Raw genomic sequence first — 24,220 nt, 5'->3', positions numbered from 1 at the left:
GTCTAACTAGCTTCTGGAAATTTCCACACAGTGGCCTCACAACATAGAATATTCCACATGTTTCTGATCTCACTCTATCTCAATGCGCTGTATTCCGGAAGTTTACACATGACACTAGCATCTAAATATATTAACTTCCTCAAAACTGCTTAAATTAACAAGTACTTAATTCCTGGCAACCAATCACGGTCCAAATACAATGCAATGAGCTTCTACCGAATCTCAACAGAAACAATGTGATACAGTTACAATCATTGTTTAACAATAAAATACACTGCCATATAACTATATGTTTTAAGAATAATTTCAGTTTCCTGACTATGTAAGAGTATTCAGAAAGAAATAATAATCTCTTACATAAACATTATTTTTATTGGTATTCCAGGAGATGTATACCTTTGTGTTACACTTGAAATTGGTGATTCCAGGGTTACATTTCTCACAGGGATATCTATCTATCTATCTATCTATCTATCTATCTATCTATCTATCTATCTATCTATCTATCTATCACAGAGATAAATGGCATATTCCAAGGAGTAATGCAATCAGTATATACTGCTGGCGATTTCAGTTAATTAAATGTGAAAATAATAAAAAAGCCAGTTCACATATACTCCAGTATGCCATGGAAGCGTACATTGCTGGAAGGCCATGTTGGTGCTGGCAGAAATGGGACTACCGAATAAGAAGTTTTTCTTCAGCGAGAACGATGGCGGGGAATCCCGAAGTGCTGCAGGTCTTACACGTTACTACTTTGATGAAACCCATGAGCACGTGTGTTGATGTCTTGACCCTAGGACCATATCGCGGCTCTCGGCTATTGTCGCCCTAGACCTATGACCTATGAACTGACACACCTCCCAGAACACTCCCCATGACTATACAGTACTTCAGGTCCAAACCACACTCTTGAGGAGAAACTGTATAACGACTGAGCGTTTCCAACATGTCGTCCAACATGTTTCTGTACTGGGGTTCTGGGAGCATTCCTTGCTGGAAGGCCATGATAGCGCTGGAAGAAAAGGGACTGGCTGGCTACCCGAATAAGAAGATTTCCTTCAGCGAGAAGGAACACAAATCTGAGGAAATCTTGAAACTCAACCCTCGCGGACAGGTAGGTGTTTAATGTCATGGGCCTCAAAAGTGCATCGTCGTCGACTTCGTTTGGAGTCGCTTTGGGTCCAATAATTGTTAATTATAGCATAATAATAACACTAAATATCGGAATTGAAGAGCTGTGTACTTAAATACATATTTTTATTGAGCTATTTAGGTCAGCCTTGACACCGTAGAGTCACTATATATGTACATGCTTTAGATGCAACTATACCTATAAAAGGAATTTGCAACGGGAATCTTATAAACAATCATAAGAAATATGTAATGGATAGAGAACATCGATTAGACATTATAAATATTAATTTGAAACGCAATACCCTTTCTTCCATCTTCAACCCGAAGATAACAGACACTGCTAGCGGGTTGCATGGCGGCATCCGTTTAACCACATACTCCATTAATCAAGAGACATTTTGTCGAAATAGCTTAATCATGAATAAGACGTTACTTTTTCTAAATATTTTGGTACGTTGAAGCGTACTCGTCTGAAGCGAAGCAAATTGTGCTCTCACAATTCAACCACAGATGTCAATTATTCAAGATGGAAATGTTTATATGAATACATATGTCGTCTGAAGCTTAGCAAAATGTGCTTTCTCAATCCAACACACATCTCTATTGTTCATACTTTCTTTTGCCGAAATCGTTACATTATACATAATAAGTTAGTTTTGTAAATGTTTGTTAAAATATGTCTTTTACACAAATATATCTATCTCCAGAATCCCATCATCTGCGCCCAAAATGTGGATATTTCATATATAATAAGTCTCTAGTGCATCAATTAAATTGATTCAATTTGTTTCAGGTGCCGACCTTCAAAGATGGTGACGTTGTTGTGAACGAGTCCAACGCCATCTGCTTCTATCTTGAGGTAAACCAGAAACACATCAATGTTTTGTGAAAACAAAATTTGAACCTGTTTATATTTATCAGGATAGGGGCAGCACAGGGTGGAGTGTGTGTGGGGTTGGGGTTGGGGTTTGGGGGGCAGGCAATAGTATCATGTGAGTACTGTAACATTGTTAAGGGCGTTATGTTTACAACCGACTACATCACATACAATAGTTCACGTTGTTGAGGGCGGGTCATGCCAGATAGCTGTGTTGTGTGGTAGCTGAGTTAGTCACAGTTCTTTATCAGCCCTTATCAAACCTGCTGGAATTTTCATTTCTGGCGTCATTTTCATTCGTGACTGACTTTTATCATTCCGGGACAATTCTTCTTGTGGGGTACGGGGGGATGCTTTTAGTTACAAGTCGCGTAGTCCTCAATATGTCCTGAAAGTAACGTTTTCTTGTAGAGACTCCACTGAAATAGACGAAATAAACAATGATGTTGACGCCACCTCGAGGGAATTAGCTCTTGGTGGAAATGAAAGACAATCATCTGCATCACCGTTCCTTTATGCTCAAATTATGAACAAAATTAACATCAACAACATTATATTTTGTACAGCCCTTGTTGATGGGTTGAAATAACTCAAAGGGGTACAGGTTGAAATAACGTGACAGAACGCACACCGGGACAGTGTGGCCAATGTTCCCGGATGCGGTGACCTGCCGTACGATGTGTCCGCTTCTGTCGATGATCTGGGCCCGTCTCTCTGATTGACCATGTTAGTTAGGTTTTGTAGATACATTTAGTTGTAAAATATAACGGGGGGCAAGGTCGGTGACGCACGTACATGTACATACTAGTCCAGGCAATCTACGCCATTTTATTGCTCAAATCGCAGAGAGTTTACTTCACAGCAATGCTTTGCTACACGGTCCTAACAACAAGATTCTAGTCCCAAGCAATCCCAGTTTGGTAAATATGTCTAATTTACATAATGCAATATGGCCATCAATTATCAATATATCTTCCACATTTGAGATGACGTCCAGTATATGGTACTGCGAAATAGCCATATCATGTTTCTAAAAAGATATTCACAAGTACAGAACGTTTTCGACTATTGACAAATCAAGAAAAATTCAAGATGGCCGCCAATTTCAAGATGGCCGACATGTTTCATAAACATGTGTTTAGGATGTTGAAACTTTTAACTCTAAAACAGTATGCTAGGATTCATATTGATTTAAACTTATTTAAATCACAAAAAGTGAATGGGGTTGGGTACAAGTTCTCCAACGTAGGGCACCTTCTCCCAGATATTTACACAACTGATTTACAATTTGTAATAAACATGCACGGAACAGAAGGAAAGAAATGAATAGGAAAGATAAGGTAACAGTAAGAAAAATATAGTTTACATAAATCTCTTTGTATTACGTTTATAACTTTTTTATACATTTTTATGTCATCTTGTTCTGGTAAATCCCAATTTCCATTGAATATCAAATTGAGATCAGTTAGTGTATTTTCGGCTACACTAATGTTTCATAGTAGAATGCCACTTTCTTCAATAAACGAGTCACATTCAAAGAAAACATGATATACATTTTCACTTTTACTACCACATAAACATTCTGCTGTATCTTTTATACTAGTCTCATAATTTATTTGACTAGCCTCATGCCTTAGCTTACTATGTATAATATTATGATTTCTCTGTCCAAAAGAGAAGTACGAAGGGGCCTTGGGCTCACTTTGACTTATAAGTATCTTCAAATGTTGAGTTCAACCACAAGTTATTTCATTTAATGGTATATCATTCCACAGCTTGATAGTAGATGGTTGAAGAGAATAATGTGGAGGTTTTAATCTCGTGATGGGAATTTGGAATTAGGATTCATATGCATATAGCTTGGCACACTTACTCACTGTAGAATACTTTACACTTTTTGATAAGAAACTCCGTCACCAGAGCCCCCTGGTGGCCCAAAAATCCAAAGATAAGAGATTGATGGATCAAGTACTCTACATGCGTCCTTGGGTCTGTTTACCACAATGTAGCAGTTCAAATCACTCATATATGTCATCAGAGACCAACGGTGTATTGACATTCCATGTATGTCCATCAATCTCTTATCTTTGGATTTTTGGGCCACCAGGGGGCTCTGGTGACGGAGTTTCTTATCAAAAAGTGAAAAGTATTCTACAGTGAGTAAGTGTGCCAAGCTATATGCATATGAATCCTAATTCCAAATTCCCCTCACGAGATTAAAACCTCCACATTATTCTTTTTACCCATCTACTATCAAGCTGTGGAATGATATACCATTAAATGAAATAACTTGTGGTTGAACTCAACATTTGAAGATACTTATAAGTCAAAGTGAGCCCAAGGCCCCTTCGTACTTCTCTTTTGGACAGAGAAATCATAATATTATACATAGTAAGCTAAGGCATAAGGCTAGTCAAATAAATTATGAGACTAGAATAAAAGATACAGCAGAATGTTTATGTGGTAGTCCAATGACCATCAAATATTAATATTTATGTCTAAAATGTTTTGTTAGTTTAAATATCAATGCTGTTTGTTATTGTCTGTATCTAGTTATTACCATGACAATAAAACTATAACAAGTTTTGTTTTCATTCATATACATACTTCTTGGAAAGAAGTATGACCGGATTATGTCCTCCCAGAATTAAGCCCAACCAGTTGTTTCACAAGTAGTCTTTGAGTTATCTCCCATGTAGTTCATTTATGGAAATGCTAAATAGCCACCAAATACCAATATTTGATTAAATCGGAAAAAGTCTGATCCAATGTTTGATTATATGATTGTGTGATTCATGAACAATATTACGTGAAGAACTGTGAAAAAGTTGTATCGGTGAACGCTGTAGGTAGTCGTGGCAGGGTTCATCTTCCCGAGGCAAGGCTCGTAAATCCAGTTTTCTCCCTTGCCAAACTACGCTGGAATTTCTGGGCTTGATCGAAGCGCCACCAGTGGCTATTACAAGTTATGTCCCTTCTATATCTCTCCTCTTGACCAATCAGATTCCACCTCTCATATCAATTGCATTTGCTTTAAACAAAATGGTGGCGCCCAGTCAGGACGATCTGGTCGATAATCAAGATCTTTTTTGTAATACTAAGGTTCTTACTTCGCAATGTGCATCAAATTACGTGAGCACCTTGATTAAAAACGTGAAAAGGTTTGGAAAATATCCGTTGACGCCAAAATGGGGGTACACATGTTTTGCAAATCCTGTAATCGACCGAAACCTGCACGGCAGTTTACGTACCGGATGTTGATTTCGTTACGCAATTTTGATTGGACTATGCAAAGACTCGTAAGTCCAGTCGATACGTACTCCATAAGTCCAGCCTAGTTCGACAGGGCTGGAAACTGGATTTATAAAGTCAGTAAACTCTCTTGCCTCGGGAAGATGCGAAGAAGGTAGTATTCTTGAACAACGCAAACAAATCAGCTCTTTATTGCTCATCTGGGTGACAAACTGAATTAGACCTGGGTGCAGATCTGTACATGCGAAACAGGTGAACATTAACTTGTGTCTTTATATGGCGGGCCGCCTCCGTGGTCATGTGGTAGAGCGTCCGCCCGGAGAGCGGAAGGTCCGGGGTTCGATCCCCGGTCGCGTCATACCAAAAGACGTTAAAAGATGGTACTTGTTGTTACCCTGTCTGGCGCTCGACATTAAGGGGCTATAACAAGGACTGGCTCGGAGTCAGTATACTGTGTCTGAGTGGGGTATTCATGTTAAACTGCGGCATGGTATGTCAGTGAGCTAGCACTATAAATCGGCATCAGTCCGAACTAGTACAAGCAGCCACACACACACACGTACATGCACGTCGCTATATAAGTGCAATAATCTTGGACGCGACGTTAAACCCAATTTCACCTCACCTCACCTTTATATGGCGGATGTAAGGAGATGGAGGGATAGCTTAAGGTACAAGGGATTTTGTGACGAAGAACCTATCACATGTAGAAGCACACACACTGCCACCATCCTCTGCAGCCACAAGATACCACAGCCCCCATGTCTACTACCAGATAATGGCCTGGGAATCGTTCAATATGAATCCATTGGAGTGAGGATGGCAGATGACAGATGGACGGTGCTTACCAATACAGACAGATCAGCCCGCAGCACCTTCAGCACTTATGGACATCATCTGCTGTCATTGCAGAAGAGATTGTAAGACAAGAAAGGGCACTTGCCAGACATGTGGTTTCATTTAAGTGTTATGTGCGGGGAATGCCATGGAACAAGCTGATGATGACAAAGCTGTTGAGGCTTTCGAGGTGTAATGATCATGCAACGTCTAGCTTCAACATTCACCCTGACAATTTTCCACTATTCTTCACATAATAATGATCATGCAACGTCTAACGTCGACATTCACCCTGACTACCTTCCACTATCTTCACATAATGATCATGCAACGTCTAGCTTCAACATTCACCCTGACAACTTTCCACTATTCTTCACATAATAATGATCATGCAACGTCTAACGTCGACATTCACCCTGACAACCTTCCACTATTCTTCACATAATAATGATCATGCAACGTCTAGCTTCGACATTCACCCTGACAACCTTCCACTATTCTTCACATAATAATGATCATGCAACGTCTAGCTTCGACATTCACCCTGACAACCTTCCACTATTCTTCACATAATAATGATCATGCAACGTCTTGCTTCGACATTCACCCTGACAACCTTCCACTATTCTTCACATAATAATGATCATGCAACGTCTAGCTTCGACATTCACCCTGACAACCTTCCACTATTCTTCACATAATAATGATCATGAATCACCCAATCATGTAAACGAATGAGCTGTGGGTCAAATCTTTTTCAGATTTATTTTCAAATATTGGTATTTGGTGGTTATAATGGATTTCCGCAAATGAACCACAAGGGACATAACTCACCAACTACTTGTAAACAAAACTGTTGGGGTTTTTTTTGGAAAATTCTGAGAGGACCTAATGTGGACATACTTTTTTCCATTAAGTATTTACATGAATGAAAACCAAACTTGTTACAGTTTTTAAAATAACTAGATACTGACAATAACAAACAACAATGATATTTAAACTCACCAAAACATGTCATTTTAGACATAAATATTAATATTTTGTGGCCATATTGGACTTATGCAAATGATCAAGTACTCTACATGCGTCCTTGGGTCTGTTTGCCACAATGTAGCAGTTTAAATCACTCATAGTGTATTCCAACAGTGATATTCTATGTCTATCCATCAATCTTTTGGCGTCCATCTTGGAAGTTTTGGTCCACCAGAGGGATCTGGTGACTGAGTTTCGAATTTAAAAGTGTTAACTATACGACAGTGAGTTAGTGTGCCAAGTTATTATTATGCATATCAGCAATACACACTCTTTTAAGAGTTAAAAGATTCCACAGTTTATTCTCACAGTTAGGAAACTTGTCGGCCATCTTGAAATTGGCGTCCAAATTGATTTGTCAATCGTTCAGTAGTTGTGAATATCTTTTTAGAAACATAATATGGTTCTTTCGCAATACAACACATGCTTTTTTCATCAATATATGGGACCTAATCTCAAATATGGAAGATTTATTGATTTTTGATGGCCATATTGCATTACGCAAATACGTTACTTGCTTGAGATACGCCGAACGTTTCCTGTACATTAAACAGACAAAGGGGATAGCATTTCGGTCAGTCATTTTACCCGTGTCGGGAATCGAACCCGGGTCTTCGCTTTAACCACTAGGCCACCCGACCGCCCCTTGCGGATTAAGATAATGTTAGATGGGGATTAAGCACTCAACAATGAGAATGGGCCTTGACTTGGGCTCTATTTTATACAAAGGGTTGGGTACAATTGGCTGGCATTGACAAGGAAGCAGTCATATAACATTTTAAACTGACACGGACCTAAATTACAGTATACTTTACAAATACATCAAACCCGACGGGTCAGCTCACAGTTTCAAAATATAATGATGTTTACTTTTTTTGCAGAGAAAATTTCCAGGCCAAGGTACAAAGCTGGTACCAACCGACATCTCTGAGTATGCCCGAGTCTTGCAGAGAGTTGCCGAGGTGAGAGAAATCGGTCTACTTCGAAGTTCGAGATAGAAACAATGTAAACGTACACAGCATCTCGAACCTACTTGAAAACCCCTGTCTGTAAACGTTGTGTCTATTGTAATCAGAGACTGCATTCTAGCTTATTGTCCATTTGAGAGAAAAGAAAACATGTTAATTGTGACTCAAGACTAGGTGATTGTGACTATATACTTGTATATCAGATTATGACTGCGACAAAACACACTGAGGCTGTATAATACCTGATTGTGACAAGAGTCCTGCCTTTGTATTCATACTATAGGTTACAAACGGAATGTTAGGTTGTTGTGGCTGATTGCATTTGACACTGCACACGAGCTGATTACGACTGCATACAGCTGACCTTGACACAGAAGGAATTGCGTAATAGTGAAATGGTTTGCTGTGGAAATTACATATGTCACAAAGGTATATCCACAAAATATGGGTCAACTGAGCATATTGTTTCGCTGTGATTAGTCAGTTAAAGAAGGGTCTGTGACCTTTGGAAAATGGACACTCTCATATATGATCCCACTTTCAGGGTGAGGCTCGGACAATAGCACTAATACATTTATGCGGACGTATATCGTATTGAACACGCTCAATATGTGTTCTCTCAAAGTGTCGTACACGTTAGCTTTATTTGTTTCTTCTGATTCTGCAGGTGGATACCTTGAACAGTTGCGTCGTCATAAACCTCGTTCAATATAGTTCCAGGACTCCCAAAGACAAGCTGGATGAGGTGCGTTAAGCGGTTATAGTGTAGAACGGCTATATCTTGGGATCGTGCCGATTATAATTCGGGGGGCACCTGGGGTTGGGGTGGGATTTTGGTTACAAATAGAGAGAAGAATCCGAACAGTTTCACGTTTCTATTTTCGGAACGTCTAGAATGTCCAGTGAACAATCTCTCGTGTTTAAAACCTTGAGCAAAATATAAGAAAATTATTTGAAAGCAAAAATCCAAGCTCCCGATCATCGGGTAAAGATTACATGCATGTCAGTCGCTGCATGACTGTTTATGGGAGATTTCGCCCCTGGATTGTTGCTCACATCATCACCCACCAGTTTATCTTCCACGACACATGTTTACATTGTATGATATGCCCCTCTATCCCTGGCGCGATGTTGTAGATGTTGTTTCTTGTATTCCAGGAGCTGTTGAAGACGAAGTACGAGGATGTTCGGACTGAGTTGAAGAGATGGGAGGACTACCTCGCGGCTGTATGTACCGTTACTTATCATGCGGACCACGCCAGGGGTTGTACTACTATACTCTGGATCCCTTACCCGTACCTGGTGTTTAATTTCCTTATACCTGTTTTTTTATTTCCCCATACCTGGTGTTTAATTTCCTTATACCTGGTTTTTTATTTCCCCATACCTGGTGTTTGATTTCCCCATATCTGGTGTTTGATTTCCCCATATCTTGTGTTTGATTTCCCCATACCTGGTGTTTGATTTCCCCTTACCTGGTGTTTGATTTCCCCATACCTGGTGTTTGATTTCCCCATACCTAATGTTTGATTTCCCGATACCTGGTGTTTGATTTCCCCATACCTGGTGTTTGATTTCCCCATATCTGGTGTTTGATTTCTCCATACCTGGTGTTTGGTTCCCCATATCTGGTGTTTGATTTCTCCATACCTGGTCTTTTATTTCCCCATACCTGGTTTTTGATTTCCCCATACCTGGTGTTTGACTTTCCCATACCTGGTGTTTGATTTCCCTATACCTTGTGTTTGATTTCCCCATACCCGGCCTTTGCTCCCCCATTCCCAGTGTTTGATTCCCCATAACGGGTGTTTGATCCCCCATACCCAGTGTTTGATTCCCATACACAGCCTTTGATTCCCAATACTCGATGTTTAATTCCCCTACCCCGTCTTTGATTCTCCAAATTCAGTGTTTGATTCCCAATACCTGGTGTTTGATTCCTAATACCCGGTGTTTAATTCCCTTACCCGGTGTTTTATTCCGCATAAAGGGTGTTTGATTCTGCATACTCGGCGTTAGATTCCCCATACCCAGTTTTTAAGTCCCAATACCCGGGGTTTGATTCCTTATACCCGGTGTTTGAGTCCCCAATTCCAGTGTTTGATTCCCCATTTCCAGTGTTTGATTCCCCATACCCGTTGTTTAATTCCCCATTTCCAGTGTTTGATTCCCCAATACCCGGTGTTTAATTCCCAAATTCCAGTGTTTGATTCCCCAATTCCAGTGTTTGATTCCCCATACCCGTTGTTTAATTCCCCATTTCCAGTGTTTGATTCCCCACACCCGTTGTTTGATTCTGCATACGCCATAAATTTATATATAAGTACGCTATTCCGATGGCTTTTCTAATTACTTGACGCCATGTTACAACCGTATCAGAATAGCTTGTTATGTGTAAATACTAGAAGAAAACGGGGATTATTATTTGTGGTCACTATTATATGTCTCACTTGCTATAGAGCGGAGGGTACGTGGCCGGCAGCAACTTCACAATGGCGGATGTCTTCTTCTTCCCGTATGTCGCCTTCGGGGTGAGACTCGGCATTGACATCTCGAAATATCACGCCATTAGTGCCTACTACGACAAGGTCAAGGACAGGCCATCAGTGAAAGCAACATGGCCGCCACACTGGGCTGACGGACCCGGCGACTCTTCCATCATGGGACCCGTGTGAGGAGCGGTGGTCCAGAATGACGACAGAGGTCGCTGCCTTCCAGCATATTCTACAACGCCTATATTTCTTCAGCTTTAGTTACGCTTCAGTAACAATCATATTATATGTATATCGCACTTAATGGTTTACGTGATGTTCCTATGGTTTGTGTTGGTACTTAATATTGCTTTTAACGCTAATCTAGAATTATTGTAACACACGAACATTTAGTGATAAACATGGTACACGGGTGGTCCAGCAGACTAAGGCTGCATAGGGGTTACGCCCGCTAATCGTGGGTTCATCCCACGAAGAAAACAGTTGGTTTTTCTGAGCGGGAGAATCAATCTCCTATACCCCGCCACGAAGAAAAAACGCGCGTCAATGAAAGTCAAGTGACACAGCACAAGTTACTCGAACAGCGGTTTTCTATCAGTTTCAATTAGTAATTCTTTTAAAATGGCAGATTGAAACATGTCGGTAAGATACATTTGTTGCAGCAGTATCACTCGGGGTATATGCGGTTTTATGCGTCCCTCGACTGCTACACGTCTAGTTTACTACAATACACGCCGCTATAGATACTGTTCCAAGCGAATTACTGTTCCAAGCAGCGTTACATGTTTATCCAAACTCACGCTCACACACTCACTCCAAACCAAAGACGACATCCGTGGCAGAAACGCATTTATTTATCAAAAACATTCATAAGACTATGATTATAATAACCACTTTTTTCATTATAATCATAGTCTTATGAATGTTTTGACAGAATAGTTGTGTCTATTTTTTTATGTTCAATGAATAGAGGGAAATGTTTAATGATGTTTAAAAGACCGTGTTTGGGAAACGTTACGATTGTGCTGTGAGATAGTGTGCGTTCATTGTTGTTTTAATAAAATAATAAATTCCAAACCCGCTTTGGTATTATGCTGTTGGCTTGCTGCCGCTGTGACATTGCTTGTGAACTTGATACGTTAGCAATGTGTATTTTCCAATGATTGTGATCGTCCTCCAATGGAGAATGAGCTTTTTTGGGTATAATGGTAATTAAATATGCAAATTAAGAATGAAAGAGTGAATAGTGTAAGGTCAGTATCAGCAATACTCAAGCTCTAGCACGACCACCTGTAAATATTCTCTATTAAATTCGATTCTAGACCAGGCAAACCAGTGATTGATAACATGAGAATCCGCACATGCCAACCGGGTACTAATGATACGTAACACTTCTCGAAATAGGAGGGGCCGCGGGTGGCCCAGTCGTCTAAGGCGCCACGATTCGTTGTGCAGAGTTGCGTCCCTTTGGAACGCCAAACCTATGATTGTGGGTTCGAATCCCGGTTCGCCCCGATTATGTTTCACGGATTGTCAGCATCATACCCGTGCTCGTGGGTTTCACCGAAGTGGTAAACGTCTGAGACCTGCATCACTTCGGGCTTTCATCCCATATTAAGCTGATACGCCGTGATATAACTGGAATACTGTTAAAAGCGGCGTTAAACCCAACTCACTCACTCAAAACAGGAAAGGTTTGTCTTTTTATCATCGAAATTTAATAACAGTGTGTATACAACAATTAGAAAACAAAACTTAATATATATCCACATGTCAAAATATGAGTTTCAAAGGCAGTATCAACATTCAAAGATGGACTGCGAGCGTACAGCTCATGGCTGCTGTTGCGTGTAACTCTACAGTTACCTCCCTTTGACTGTACTTTTAAGTTGACAATGCGACATTTCATCCATTCACCTGACATCGTGACACTGGCCTTGTCTGACATAGCTTGTCGTCCTTGACCTTTCAACAGACACACTTCCGTGAACACTCGCGCATAGACCACACTGCTTCAACGGGTCCACATTACTCTGATCAAGGGGCGAACTGTAGGGCGAAACTATATAAGCACTGAGCGTTTCCAACATGTCGTCCAACATGTTTCTGTACTGGGGTTCTGGGAGCATTCCTTGTTGGAAGCCCATGTTGGTTCTGGAAGAAAAGGGACTGGCGGGCTACCCGAATAAGAAGATTTCCTTCAGCGACAAGGAACACAAATCGGAGGAAGTCTTGAAACTCAACCCTCGCGGACAGGTAGGTGTTTAATGTCATGGGCCTCAAAACTGCGTCATCACCGGCACAGTAATTGCGCTGAACATCGAAAAGAGGTCATATTGAAACACCGAAGTTCAAGGACTCATGGGAGTAAAAGATGCGTTGTCACCGGTTTCTGCCGAGTCATTTTGGAGAGACCATAAAAAATATAGTCTGTTTAATTTCATGGTTTTGGTTTCACAATTGTAGAATTTCAGTGAATCATGTTTAAACAATAGCACTAAACACCGAAAAGATCGTTTTGAGGCATTCAAATTTCAAGGACCGGGTACTTGTGTACTTATTGACAAAGTCAAGTCAAGTCAAATTTTAGTGTCACTACGTGCAGACTCCATATTCGTATGAAAGAAATTAAAGATTGTTTTGTCATGAATAAATTGTTATTATCAATCAGAATGCATTATTTCCTTGCATTATTTCCTTTGATTATATATTTCGTCTGAAGCTAATAAAATTGTGCTTTCACGGTACATTATACAAGACAAATTTCCCATGGACAAAATCACTAAATTATGAATAAGAATGTTAATATTGACTTTTTCATTAGGTTTTGGTTTGTTTTTTTAGTTTAACGCCGTTTAGCGCCACGGTCACAAATATTCCAGCTATGTGACGGCGCTCTGTAGATAATCGAGTGTGGACCTGACAATCCAGTGATTGACATATCGATCATGAACATCGATTTGTTTATAAATATTAAGAGAGCAAAAACTTAGCCTTCTCGGGTCAACCACACACTTACATTATTCAAGTCAGGTTTTAAAATATTGTCATGCTAATATAAATAAATATTCTGAAGCCGAGCAAAATGTGCTGTCATTGCACCAGATTAAAGTGATAACGAGGAAGTAAATGAGCGTATTGTGATGATGTTTATCTCATTTGTTTACACTTGGATATGAAATTTGTTTTAGGTACCGACCTTCAAAGATGGCGAGATTGTTGTGAACGAGTCCGGCGCCATCTGCTTTTACCTTGAGGTAAAGTAGAACTTGTAACTTGATAACAGCAGAAATGTAATCATTGTGACGAGCCGGACACATGTATCAATTGTCTTTGGTACGCAGATTCAACATTTAGATTTTAGATTTTTGAATCTTGTATATATTTTATTTTAGTATTAAGGTGTCAGGGGTGAGCGAATGAGAGTAAAACATTAAATGGTATTCGGGATTCAGGGGAGGGGTGTTTCGCACCCTCATTTATCATACGTTGATATGGTACTTGTTACACATGCCATTTATCGCATAATGTACACCCAGTGTGTGTGGCAACAATGACGTCGCGCCTAAATATTGACCCGTGAAATATTGGGTCAGTAGTATCATGTGTGTATTGTAACATCGTGCAGGGGCTGTCTGTTAACGACCGAGTACATTCCATACACCATGTTCACGTTGTTAAGGGCGGGGCATGTCTGACAGGTATATCTGGCAGTGGTATGTGGTTGTTGAGCTAGTTATCATTCAGTTAAATGTATTAAACCTGCCGTATAGACTAGTTGATGCATTTATACTGCTCGCGGCATTCCGGAATGTGGTCTTTCCAGGTCATTTGATTGGCTAACCAAGCAATACTTTTGTCGTTTAGCATAAACTGAAAAGTAGGCCACGTGGATAAGGTGAGGTGAAATGGGGTTTGACGTCGCGTCCAAGATGATAGCGACGTACATGCTTGTACATGCTTGTGCACATGTGACTGCTTGTACTAGTCCGGACTGATGCCGATTTTATAATGCTAGCCTACTGAGATATCATGCCGCAGTTTTACATGAATAACCCACTCAGGCACAGTATACATACTCCGAGCCTACCAGTCCTTGTTTTAGCCCCTTAATGCCGTGATCCAGGCTGGGCAACAAAAGTACCATCTTGTAACGTTTTTTGGTATGACACTGCCGGGGATCGAACCCCTGACCTTCCTCTAGACCACGGAGGCGGTCGCCACGTCCACTAATATAACGGACTATTGTTCCCTGATGGATCATAATAGAATTGGCGGAGCTTGTGTTGTATTATTGCGGTGAACGATGTAGATATATCTACCTGATCTCGTATTGTTTCTGTTTCTGTTTTAATGAACAAGTAATCGGTCTGTGGAGTCATTATTGTTGGCCTATTTATTTATACCAGTTGGCTTCAATATAGATTTTCGGGGTTGATTTTTTGTGTTTATGAATGTATAAACGGAAACGTATACAACCGGTGTGCACACTTTGCATAAATCCATAAATTCTTCAGTACATCCTCAAGTACCCAGTCGGAGATCCGGGTAAGGTCCCCGGGAATCTACGTGTATGCTGAAAGGTCGTAAGGAGCAGGAATCTACGTGTATGCTGAAAGGTCGTAAGGGGCAGGAATCTACGTGTATGCTGAAGGTCGTAAGGGGCAGGAATCTACGTGTATGCTGAACGGTCGTAAGGAGCAGGAATCTACGTGTATGCTGAAAGGTCGTAAGGGGCAGGAATCTACGTGTATGCTGAAGGTCGTAAGGGGCAGGAATCTACGTGTATACTGAAGGTCGTAAGGGGCAGGAATCTACGTGTATGCTGAAAGGTCGTAAGGAGCAGGAATCTACGTGTATGCTGAAAGGTCGTAAGGAGCAGGAATCTACGTGTATGCTGAAAGGTCGTAAGGAGCAGGAATCTACGTGTATGCTGAAGGTCGTAAGGGGCAGGAATCTACGTGTATGCTGAAGGTCGTTAGGGGCAGGAATCCACGTGCATACTGAAGGTCGTAAGGGGCAGGAATCCACGTGCATACTGAAGGTCGTAAGGGGCAGGAATCTACGTGTATGCTGAAGGTCGTAAGGGGCAGGAATCTACGTGTATGCTGAAGGTCGTAAGGGGCAGGAATCCACGTGCATACTGAAGGTCGTAAGGGGCAGGAATCCACGTGCATACTGAAGGTCGTAAGGGGCAGGAATCTACGTGTATGCTGAAGGTCGTAAGGGGCAGGAATCTACGTGTATGCTGAAGGTCGTAAGGGGCAGGAATCTACGTGTATGCTGAAGGTCGTAAGGGGCAGGAATCCACGTGCATACTGAAGGTCGTAAGGGGCAGGAATCCACGTGCATACTGAAGGTCGTAAGGGGCAGGAATCTACGTGTATGCTGAAAGGTCGTAAGGGGCGAGTCCTCAAAGACGTTGATTGCGCGTCATCGTACCTCAAGGGGGTCGTTGAGCGCGTGGATGAAAAGACAAGATGCACGAGAGTTTATTTATAGCTTCTGTTTTGGTGGTGTTGGTTTTTCGCATACTTGTTTCAAGTACACAAGATGCATTATCAGGGAGCTCATTTTCTCTCTAGAGTTTCAGATACATTAATAACTCATTATGTATTAAATATTCTCTAATCAGTTAATTTTATTGCTGGGATTTCTAAATTAAGCGTACATGGAAATGAATCCACTAGCTGTTTCCGCCCCGTGAAGATTCCGGGGTAGAATAGGTCTTCAGCAACCCATGCTTGCTGTTAAAGGCGACTATGCTTGTCGTAAAAGGCGACTAACGGGATTGGGTGGTCAGGCTCGCTGACTTGGTTGATGCATGTCATCGATCCCAATTGCGTGGATCGATGGCATCTCATGATATCAATCACTGGATTGTCTGGTCCAGACTCGATTATTTACAGACCGCCGTCATATAGCTGAAATATTGCTGAGTGCGGCGTTAAACAACAAACCAACCAACCAACCAACCAACCAACCAACCAACTAGCTGTTTCCAGATCACTAAGGACCTAATTGCGCCAGCACAATATAACCAATGTTGAATTTACTGACCAACAGCGTCAGATCTTTTGAGTCCGACGCAATGTGATACACTCTGGCCAATCGGAATCGATTATTCATAGAAGTCAGAGTTATTATTTTGCGGTTGTCTTTGAAGATTTGTTCTATTGTAACACAGTTAGCATGTGTCATAATCAACTGGTCTAAATGTTATCATGTCCTTTAGGGCGAAATAATAAATGAGAGTTTAGCAGTACGTGTATAGAAACTATCTTACTGTAATTGTTAGCGCTGTACTTCGTTTGAAATCCCGACCTGTCTGCACACTGTTGCATATAGTAAATAGTTATAAAAACAGATCAGATCGGAGTCCGACACATATTCATGGAACGACACTCTGACCAATCAGGGGACGTGGGAACGCTTTAACCACTAGGCTACCCTATCGCACAAACTGGAGAGAGAGAGAGAGAGAGAGTTGTGCGGGAATGTATTGTATTCGAAATGATTTTATTTTGCAGCACAAACTTTCAGACAAAGGAACGAAACTGCTGCCAGACGACAATGCCCAGCGTGCCCGAGTCTTGCAGAGAGTGTTCGAGGTATATGTCGAAGTTCGAGATAGAAACAATGTAGACACAATATCTCCTACCTATTTGAAACTCCTGGATGTAAGCATGTTCATTCATTGTAATTGTTTGACCTTCACAACAGTGACTGCACTTATTGCTGCTGCAAGCTAGCTACCGAATTATTGTCCGATTTCCAGAAAACTAGTTAATTGAGGCTCAATACCAGCTGTTTGTGACTGTTCGCTGGTCGAGCTGATTTTAATTGCGACCCAGCAATTTGAGACTATGATACCTGTCAGTGACAACAGAATTGCCATTATATGCTTGCTATAAACAACGTCATATTAGCTTGCGACTCCCTACGGGGTGTTTGTAAGTCAAGACAAGCCAATACTGTGGCGACCTGTGAAGATCCCGGGTAGAATAGGTCTTCAGCAACCCATGCTTGCCGTAAAAGCCGAGTATGCTTGTCGTAAGAGGCGACTAACGGGATCGGGTGGTCAGGCTCGCTGACTTGCTTGATGCATGTCATCGTATCCCAATGGCGTGGATGGATGCTCATGATATTAATCACTGGATTGTCTGGTCCAGACTCGATTATTTACAGACCGCCGTCATACAGCTGGAATATTGCTGAGTGTGGCGTTAAACAACAAACCAACCAACCAACAATATTGTGACAGCCTACAGCTTGTTGTGACTGTATTGTTGCCGATTCTGAATCCAGACTAGTTTGTTGTGACTGGTTGTATTTGTAACTGCATACTACCTTGTGACTACATACAGCTGATTGTCAATCCAGACTGGTGACCGCATGCAAATATCGTGATCGCATATTAATATCGTGATCGCATATTAATATCGTGACCGCATACAAATCAATGTGAGTGTAGAATAACTGGGTGAGCTTATTGTGACTGCATACCAACCAATTCTGGCTCAAGACAAGCATACTATAGCTTATTGTGACTCAGCACAGGCCTTTTGTGACTCGAGGCTGGCATATTGTGACTAAACTATGGTTTATTGTGACTCAAAACTAGAATATTGTGACTGTATAATATAGCTTATTGTGACTCAAGACGAGCTTGTTGTGACTGCACACTAACGGATTCTGACTCACTACTAGTTTATTGCCACTGTACACTAGCCGGTTCTGAACCACTACTAGTTTATTGCGACTGCACACTAGCGGATTCTGAATCACTACTAATTTATTGCCACTGTACACTAGCCGATTCTGACTCACTACTAGTGTATTGCGACTGCATACTAGCCGATTCTGAATCACTAATAGTTTATTGCCACTGTACACTAGCCGATTCTGACTCACTACTAGTTTATTGCGACTGCATACTAGCCGATTCTGAATCACTAATAGTTTATTGCCACTGTACACTAGCCGATTCTGACTCACTACTAGTGTATTGCGACTGCATACTAGCGGATTCTGAATCACTAATAGTTTATTGCCACTGTACACTAGCCGATTCTGACTCACTACTAGTTTATTGCGACTGCATACTAGCCGATTCTGAATCACTGCTAGTTTATTGCGACTGCATACTAGCCGATTCTGAATCACTGCTAGTTGATTGCCACTGTACACCTGCCGATTCCGTTGTGAGGCAGGACTAGCATATTGGACATTCACTCTCACACGTCTCAGGGACGACTGTGGAACTGCAGGTATACTGTTTTAGTAAACGTCGATTTGCTTATTCTGCAGGTGTCTAACGTGGACAGCAGCATCATCACAAACCTGGTTCACTATAGATTCAGGACTCCTAAAGACGAGCTTGATGAGGTAAGTCATGTCAGATCATGGGGGTGATATATCACCCCAGCTTGATAACGTGCAAGAATCTACATCAAAACGTCGCTATGTGCAATAAACCAGACGTTATCCTTACAGCTGCATGTTTTCTAACTTGCTCACCAGCTTCTAGACTGCCAGTCAAAGTCATGTCCGATCTGTCCCTCAGTGTCCACCCTTGTGACTAGAGCCCATAACAGGTCTACCATAGGTACCAACCATTTACAATGTTAGGGGCTTCAAGACATATAATTGAACTTTCTTTCTGAAAGAGAAGCCATACAATTACTGTTTTATCACAAACAAAATCAGGCCATCCAGCACGTTCAGCGTAATTTATTTCGTAAAACGAAGGGCACAAAAATTGGCACAAAATATTTTTTTCAAATATTTTATCTTGCCGGTCATACCAAAAGCCGCTGAAATATGTATACATGCTGTTACCATAGTTGGCGCCCGGCATAAAGGACATGACACAAGGACTGGTCAGCTGGGAGTCTGTATATGTGTCGGATATGAGTCTGTGTCGTATCTCAGTGGGCTCGCACCATAACATGGTACACAGTACAACAGGCATCCTTACACAAGCCTGCTTTTCACCCCTTTGGCTTTAGCTGACCCACCTAGAATCATAAACAGCTAGCGGATCCTGTACTGAGTGAGTGAGTGAGTTGGGTTTAACGCCGCTTTTAACAGTATTCCAGTTATATCACGGCGTGTCAGCTTATTGTGGGAGGAAAGCCCGAAGTGATGCAGGTCTCAGACGTTTACCACTTCGATGAAACCCACGAGCACGGGTATGGTGCTGACAAACCTAGAAACATAATCGGGGCGAACCGGGGTTCGAACCCACAATCATAGGTTTCTGGCGTACCCAAGGGACGCAACTCTGCACAGCGAATCGCGGCGCCTTAGACGACTGGGCCACCCGTGCCCCCGATCCTGTACTGAAGTAAGGGACGCAATTCGCAAATCAAGGTTCTATATCTGACCATGCTGCAAGACAGGCTGAAGTAAATTACGGTCTGGTGTTGAAATATTTGAATAACTGACCACCATGAACAGTCTGACCGTTTCTCCTCGGGACTGTTGCTCACACTATCGGCCACCGGTTTGTGTCCTCAATGCTCACAATACATATTTCCATTATATGCACGAAGGAAAGATATACCTCCCTCCCCCACCATCCCTCCCTTCATCCACTATGTACTGAGGGGGCACGGGTGGCCCAGTCGTCTAAGGCGCCGCGATTCGCTGTGCAGAGTTGCGTCCCTTGGGCACGCCAGAAACCTATGATTGTGGGTTCGAATCCCGGTTCGCCCCAATTATGTTTGTAGGTTTGTCATCACCATACCCGTGCTCGTGGTTTTCACCGAAGTGGTTAACGTCTCAGACCTGCATCACTTCGGGCTTTCCTCCCACATTAAGCTGACACGCCGTGATATAACTGGAATACTGTTAAAAGCGGCGTTAAACCCAACTCACTCACTCACTCACTCACTGTGTACTGGCTTAGATGTTGTTTCTTGTATTTCAGGAGCTGTTGAAGACGAAGTACGAGGCTGTTCGGACTGAGTTGAAGAAATGGGAGGATCACCTGGCGGCTGTAAGTACTGTTACTTATCCCGCGGACGACACAAGGGCCCGTTGCTCAAAGCGTTCTTAGCGCTACACCTATCTGAGCCTATGTTAAAGTTTGGGAGTTGCGATCACCTTGATGCTGAGATCATTTTGTGCAACTGTGCCCAAGGGTGGAATTCTCAATATCGGCAGTCCATTTTTCATACCCAATGTTATATTCCCCATACCTGTCGGAATATTCCGGGAAAAATATAGACCCCCCAGCAACCTATGCTTGTTGGAAGAGGCGACTAAATGGATCAGGAGGTCATTTGCGTGGATCGATGCTCGTGATGTCAATCACTAGTTTGTCGAGTCTAGACTCGATTATTTTCAGACTGCAGCTGGAACAAACAAGACATACTATTGCTCGATAACTTGGGTCGTTTTCCCCATAACAAGGCGTTGATTCCCAAATTCCATGGATCATTCAGAATATCCTGGGATCGATTTCCAATACCTTAGATCGATTCCCCATTCTGTTTGACCCCCCTTACCCCATGAATATTTGTGAGCTTTGTATATTTTAAAAATTACTTGAAGCCCTGTTAAGGTCATATCATAATACCTTGTTTTTTTTGTAAATACAAGAAACTGGTGATTGTTATTATTTTGAGGAGACTATTCTAATAAATGCATTCAATTACTACAGAGCCAAGGCTATGTTGTCGGCAGCAACTTCACAATGGCGGATGTCTTCTTCTTCCCGTATGTCGCCTTCGGGGTGAGACTCGGCCTTGACATCTCGAAATATCCCGCCATTAGTGCCTACTACGACAAGGTCAAGGACAGGCCATCAGTGAAAGCAACATGGCCGCCACACTGGGCTGACGGACCCGGCGACTCTTCCATCATGGGACCCGTGTGAGGAGCTGTGGCTCAGAATGACGACAGAGGTCGCTTCTTTCCAGCCTGTTATGCAACGCCATTTTCAATTTGGCATTAGTCATGCTTCAGTCATAATCATATTGTCCCTATATTGCAAAAGATGTATAGTTTTACATAATACACTGGCGTATGGTTTGTGTTTGGCTCTATAATTTACGCCCTTAACGGTAAACTGACTTACGATAACCTAACTTTGTATGACACGTGGGGCGGCGGGGTAGCCTATTGGTTAAAGTGTTCGACCCGGTTCGATTGCCAACATGGGTACAATGTGTGAAGCCCATTTATTGTGTTCCCCACCAAGATATTTTTTCGAATATTGCTAAAAGCGGTGTGCCTCACTCACTCACGCAACACGTTTTATTCAAACCATGGTACACGAGTAAGCCAGTGGAATAAGTGGGCCTGGGCTTAGTAATTCGCTGTGCGTCGGTTGTAAGTTGAAATCCAAGCTTCTGTCAACATCAAAACAATGCTCGTGCTAGACTACTAATGTTACCACAATCATCTGACGCCAAGAGGTGTTGAGCCGGCGCCTAACTCAATTGTTACTTCAAACCCTAGACATCGGTGTCTGCAACGTTTCTTTTTCTATCGAAAAACATTTACAAATATTGGATTATAATGGCAATTGTTTCATTATACTAGATTTATTTCAGCATTATTTACATTCTGGTTATGCTGGTGGTTTGGTTTCGTTGTAAAGGCATTATTTATGTTAAGCAAAGAGGGAAAGGTTTTATGGTTATGTGTAAAGAAGTTGTTGGAGAATTGTTACATTTGTGCTGTGTAATGTAGTGCTGTCATTTAATAAAATAATACACTCCATATCTTCCCGTGTTCTTATGCTGTTGGCTGGCTGTGACTCTCACAGAGATGGACGGGCTCGTTAACTTACAGATAGCTGATCGTGTGTTCCGGTAGCCGACGAGGGACGTTGCTGATGTTATCAATCACTTGATATTTAAGAAATACAAAATGTCTTTCATTGATTCTGTCGTGTTTAAGTTAGGTTATTTGGGCTGAGGTAGACACGACCACTCGTCCGTTAGTCCGAGGGTAGTGAAAATCTAGAGGGAGAAATTGTTTTATTCAAAAATCAAGTTATTATACAAAAACCACTAGTCCCGTTTGGGTATAATGATCAAAATATTTACAAATTTAGAACGAATGAGTGAATTGTGTTTAACGCCAGTATCAGAAATATTCAAGCTATAGCACGACTACCTGTAGATAACCTATTCTCAACCAGACAAACCAGTGATTGATATCATGAAAAACGATCCATACCAACGGGGTAATCTCCATGGGAGGCAAATACAACTGATAAAGGATAAGCCATACCAGTGTGAAAGTGTTAAGTTATCTCACCGGAAAACTTACCTTTTTATCGACGACATCTACACTGTAAAATGAGAAATTCACCATCTTAGAAAACTCCAATGAAAGCTAGGTGTGTCGAAATGACAGGACGTACCATGGCTATAGAAATCCCTTAACGTGTGAAGATCCTCCGACAGAAAGCTTCCATTCAGAACATTTAGTCGACTGTCTCATTCTGTGTGTGGTGATAAACGTAAGTGAGGTAAAAGGAGTCCTCTCTCCAGCACGTCTTCTTGATGTACTGCTGTGTCATGTCGAGAAGAGTATTATATCACAGCCATACAGTTCATGGGAATGCTATGTAGAAGTCCGCCTCACCAAGCAAACCTGCTATGTAACGTGTTTTTTAGAAGTCAGCTGCTAGACATTTTATGTTTGAAGTAGATCTTGCTTCTTCTCTTCTGAGACAAGCAGACACGCCATGGCCCAGGCTCACAAAATACTCTCAGCGCCAAGACGATCGCGACTCTTATAATAACAATTGACTCTCAGCAATTGAGACGAGCAAACACACTATGTATAGTCCAGTTCCACAAAATACTCTCAGCGCCAAGACGCTCTCAACTCCTTAAATAACAATTGCCTCTTAGCAGTTGAGACTAGCAGATACACCATGTACTTACCAGTTACATAAAGCACTCTCAGGTAAAAGATGAAACAGACATATTCCAGCGGTAAATCACTTTCATGCAAAGGTGTACCAGTCGTGGATGTTGACTTTGTGAAACGTTGTCTAATTGGACTATCGATATGTGCGATAGGCCAATCATATTTAGCACAGGAAAGTTGGCTTGATGTGGCAAGGGTGGAAACAAGACTTTGATAAAAAGGCTAGTGGTCGCTCTTCCCTAGGGAAGATGGTTATGTGTCAAATATTAACATATTGGCTAATAAAAGAGAAAAAATCACAAGACTCATAAGTTTAGTCGTATTATTTTCATCTCCAACAGCATCCCGGATCAACACATCCGGTTGAACGAGCGCCATGACGTCTGTGCAGAGTTGCGTATCTTAGGCCAGCCAGATGCGTATTAATCTGGGTTCGAATCCTAGATTCGCAATGAATTGGTTTTTTCAACTGCTTGAATGGACATGTGTCTAAATGTTTTATGGCTCTGTACACAAACACTCTGATGGGACGTAGAATTATTTCAATGTCAAACAAAAGAAAACAATGCCCATTATTTACAAAATGATGATTATATATATTCCGCATTATCATTTTCATAATCATCTTAAATTACGTTGTGAAAGTATACGTATACTCCGAATCCCCATCTGTCACCTATTCTGTATAATAGCCTGTGAATTGAACCATATGACATACCGACCCCAAT

The 24,220-nt window shown here is 41.6% G+C and overlaps 2 protein-coding genes across 2 annotated transcripts; both read left to right on the top strand.

Annotated features, from left to right (window-relative positions):
* The first annotated feature begins 862 nt into the window (after positions 1-862).
* On the top strand, positions 863-11,672 carry LOC124149361 (glutathione S-transferase A-like). Its single transcript, XM_046520901.2, has 6 exons — positions 863-1,117; positions 1,931-1,996; positions 8,017-8,097; positions 8,771-8,848; positions 9,262-9,330; positions 10,563-11,672. The coding sequence occupies exons 1-6, from the start codon at positions 950-952 to the stop codon at positions 10,776-10,778; spliced, it is 678 nt and encodes a 225-aa protein (XP_046376857.2). The 5' UTR covers positions 863-949; the 3' UTR covers positions 10,779-11,672.
* Positions 11,673-12,488: 816 nt separating this feature from the next.
* LOC124149351 (glutathione S-transferase A-like) lies at positions 12,489-22,330 on the top strand. The gene is made up of 6 exons (XM_046520892.2): positions 12,489-12,851; positions 13,787-13,852; positions 17,126-17,206; positions 18,906-18,983; positions 20,530-20,598; positions 21,265-22,330. The coding sequence occupies exons 1-6, from the start codon at positions 12,684-12,686 to the stop codon at positions 21,478-21,480; spliced, it is 678 nt and encodes a 225-aa protein (XP_046376848.2). The 5' UTR covers positions 12,489-12,683; the 3' UTR covers positions 21,481-22,330.
* The last annotated feature ends 1,890 nt before the right edge of the window (positions 22,331-24,220 follow it).

The sequence above is a fragment of the Haliotis rufescens genome, unplaced genomic scaffold (genome assembly GCF_023055435.1).
Source record: "Haliotis rufescens isolate VD_foot unplaced genomic scaffold, xgHalRufe1.0.p SCAF_1, whole genome shotgun sequence".
In the NCBI taxonomy this organism is placed as follows: Eukaryota; Metazoa; Mollusca; class Gastropoda; order Lepetellida; family Haliotidae; genus Haliotis; species Haliotis rufescens.
The sequence above is the reverse complement of the archived record's forward strand: the minus strand, read 5'-3'. Positions and strand labels throughout refer to the sequence as shown.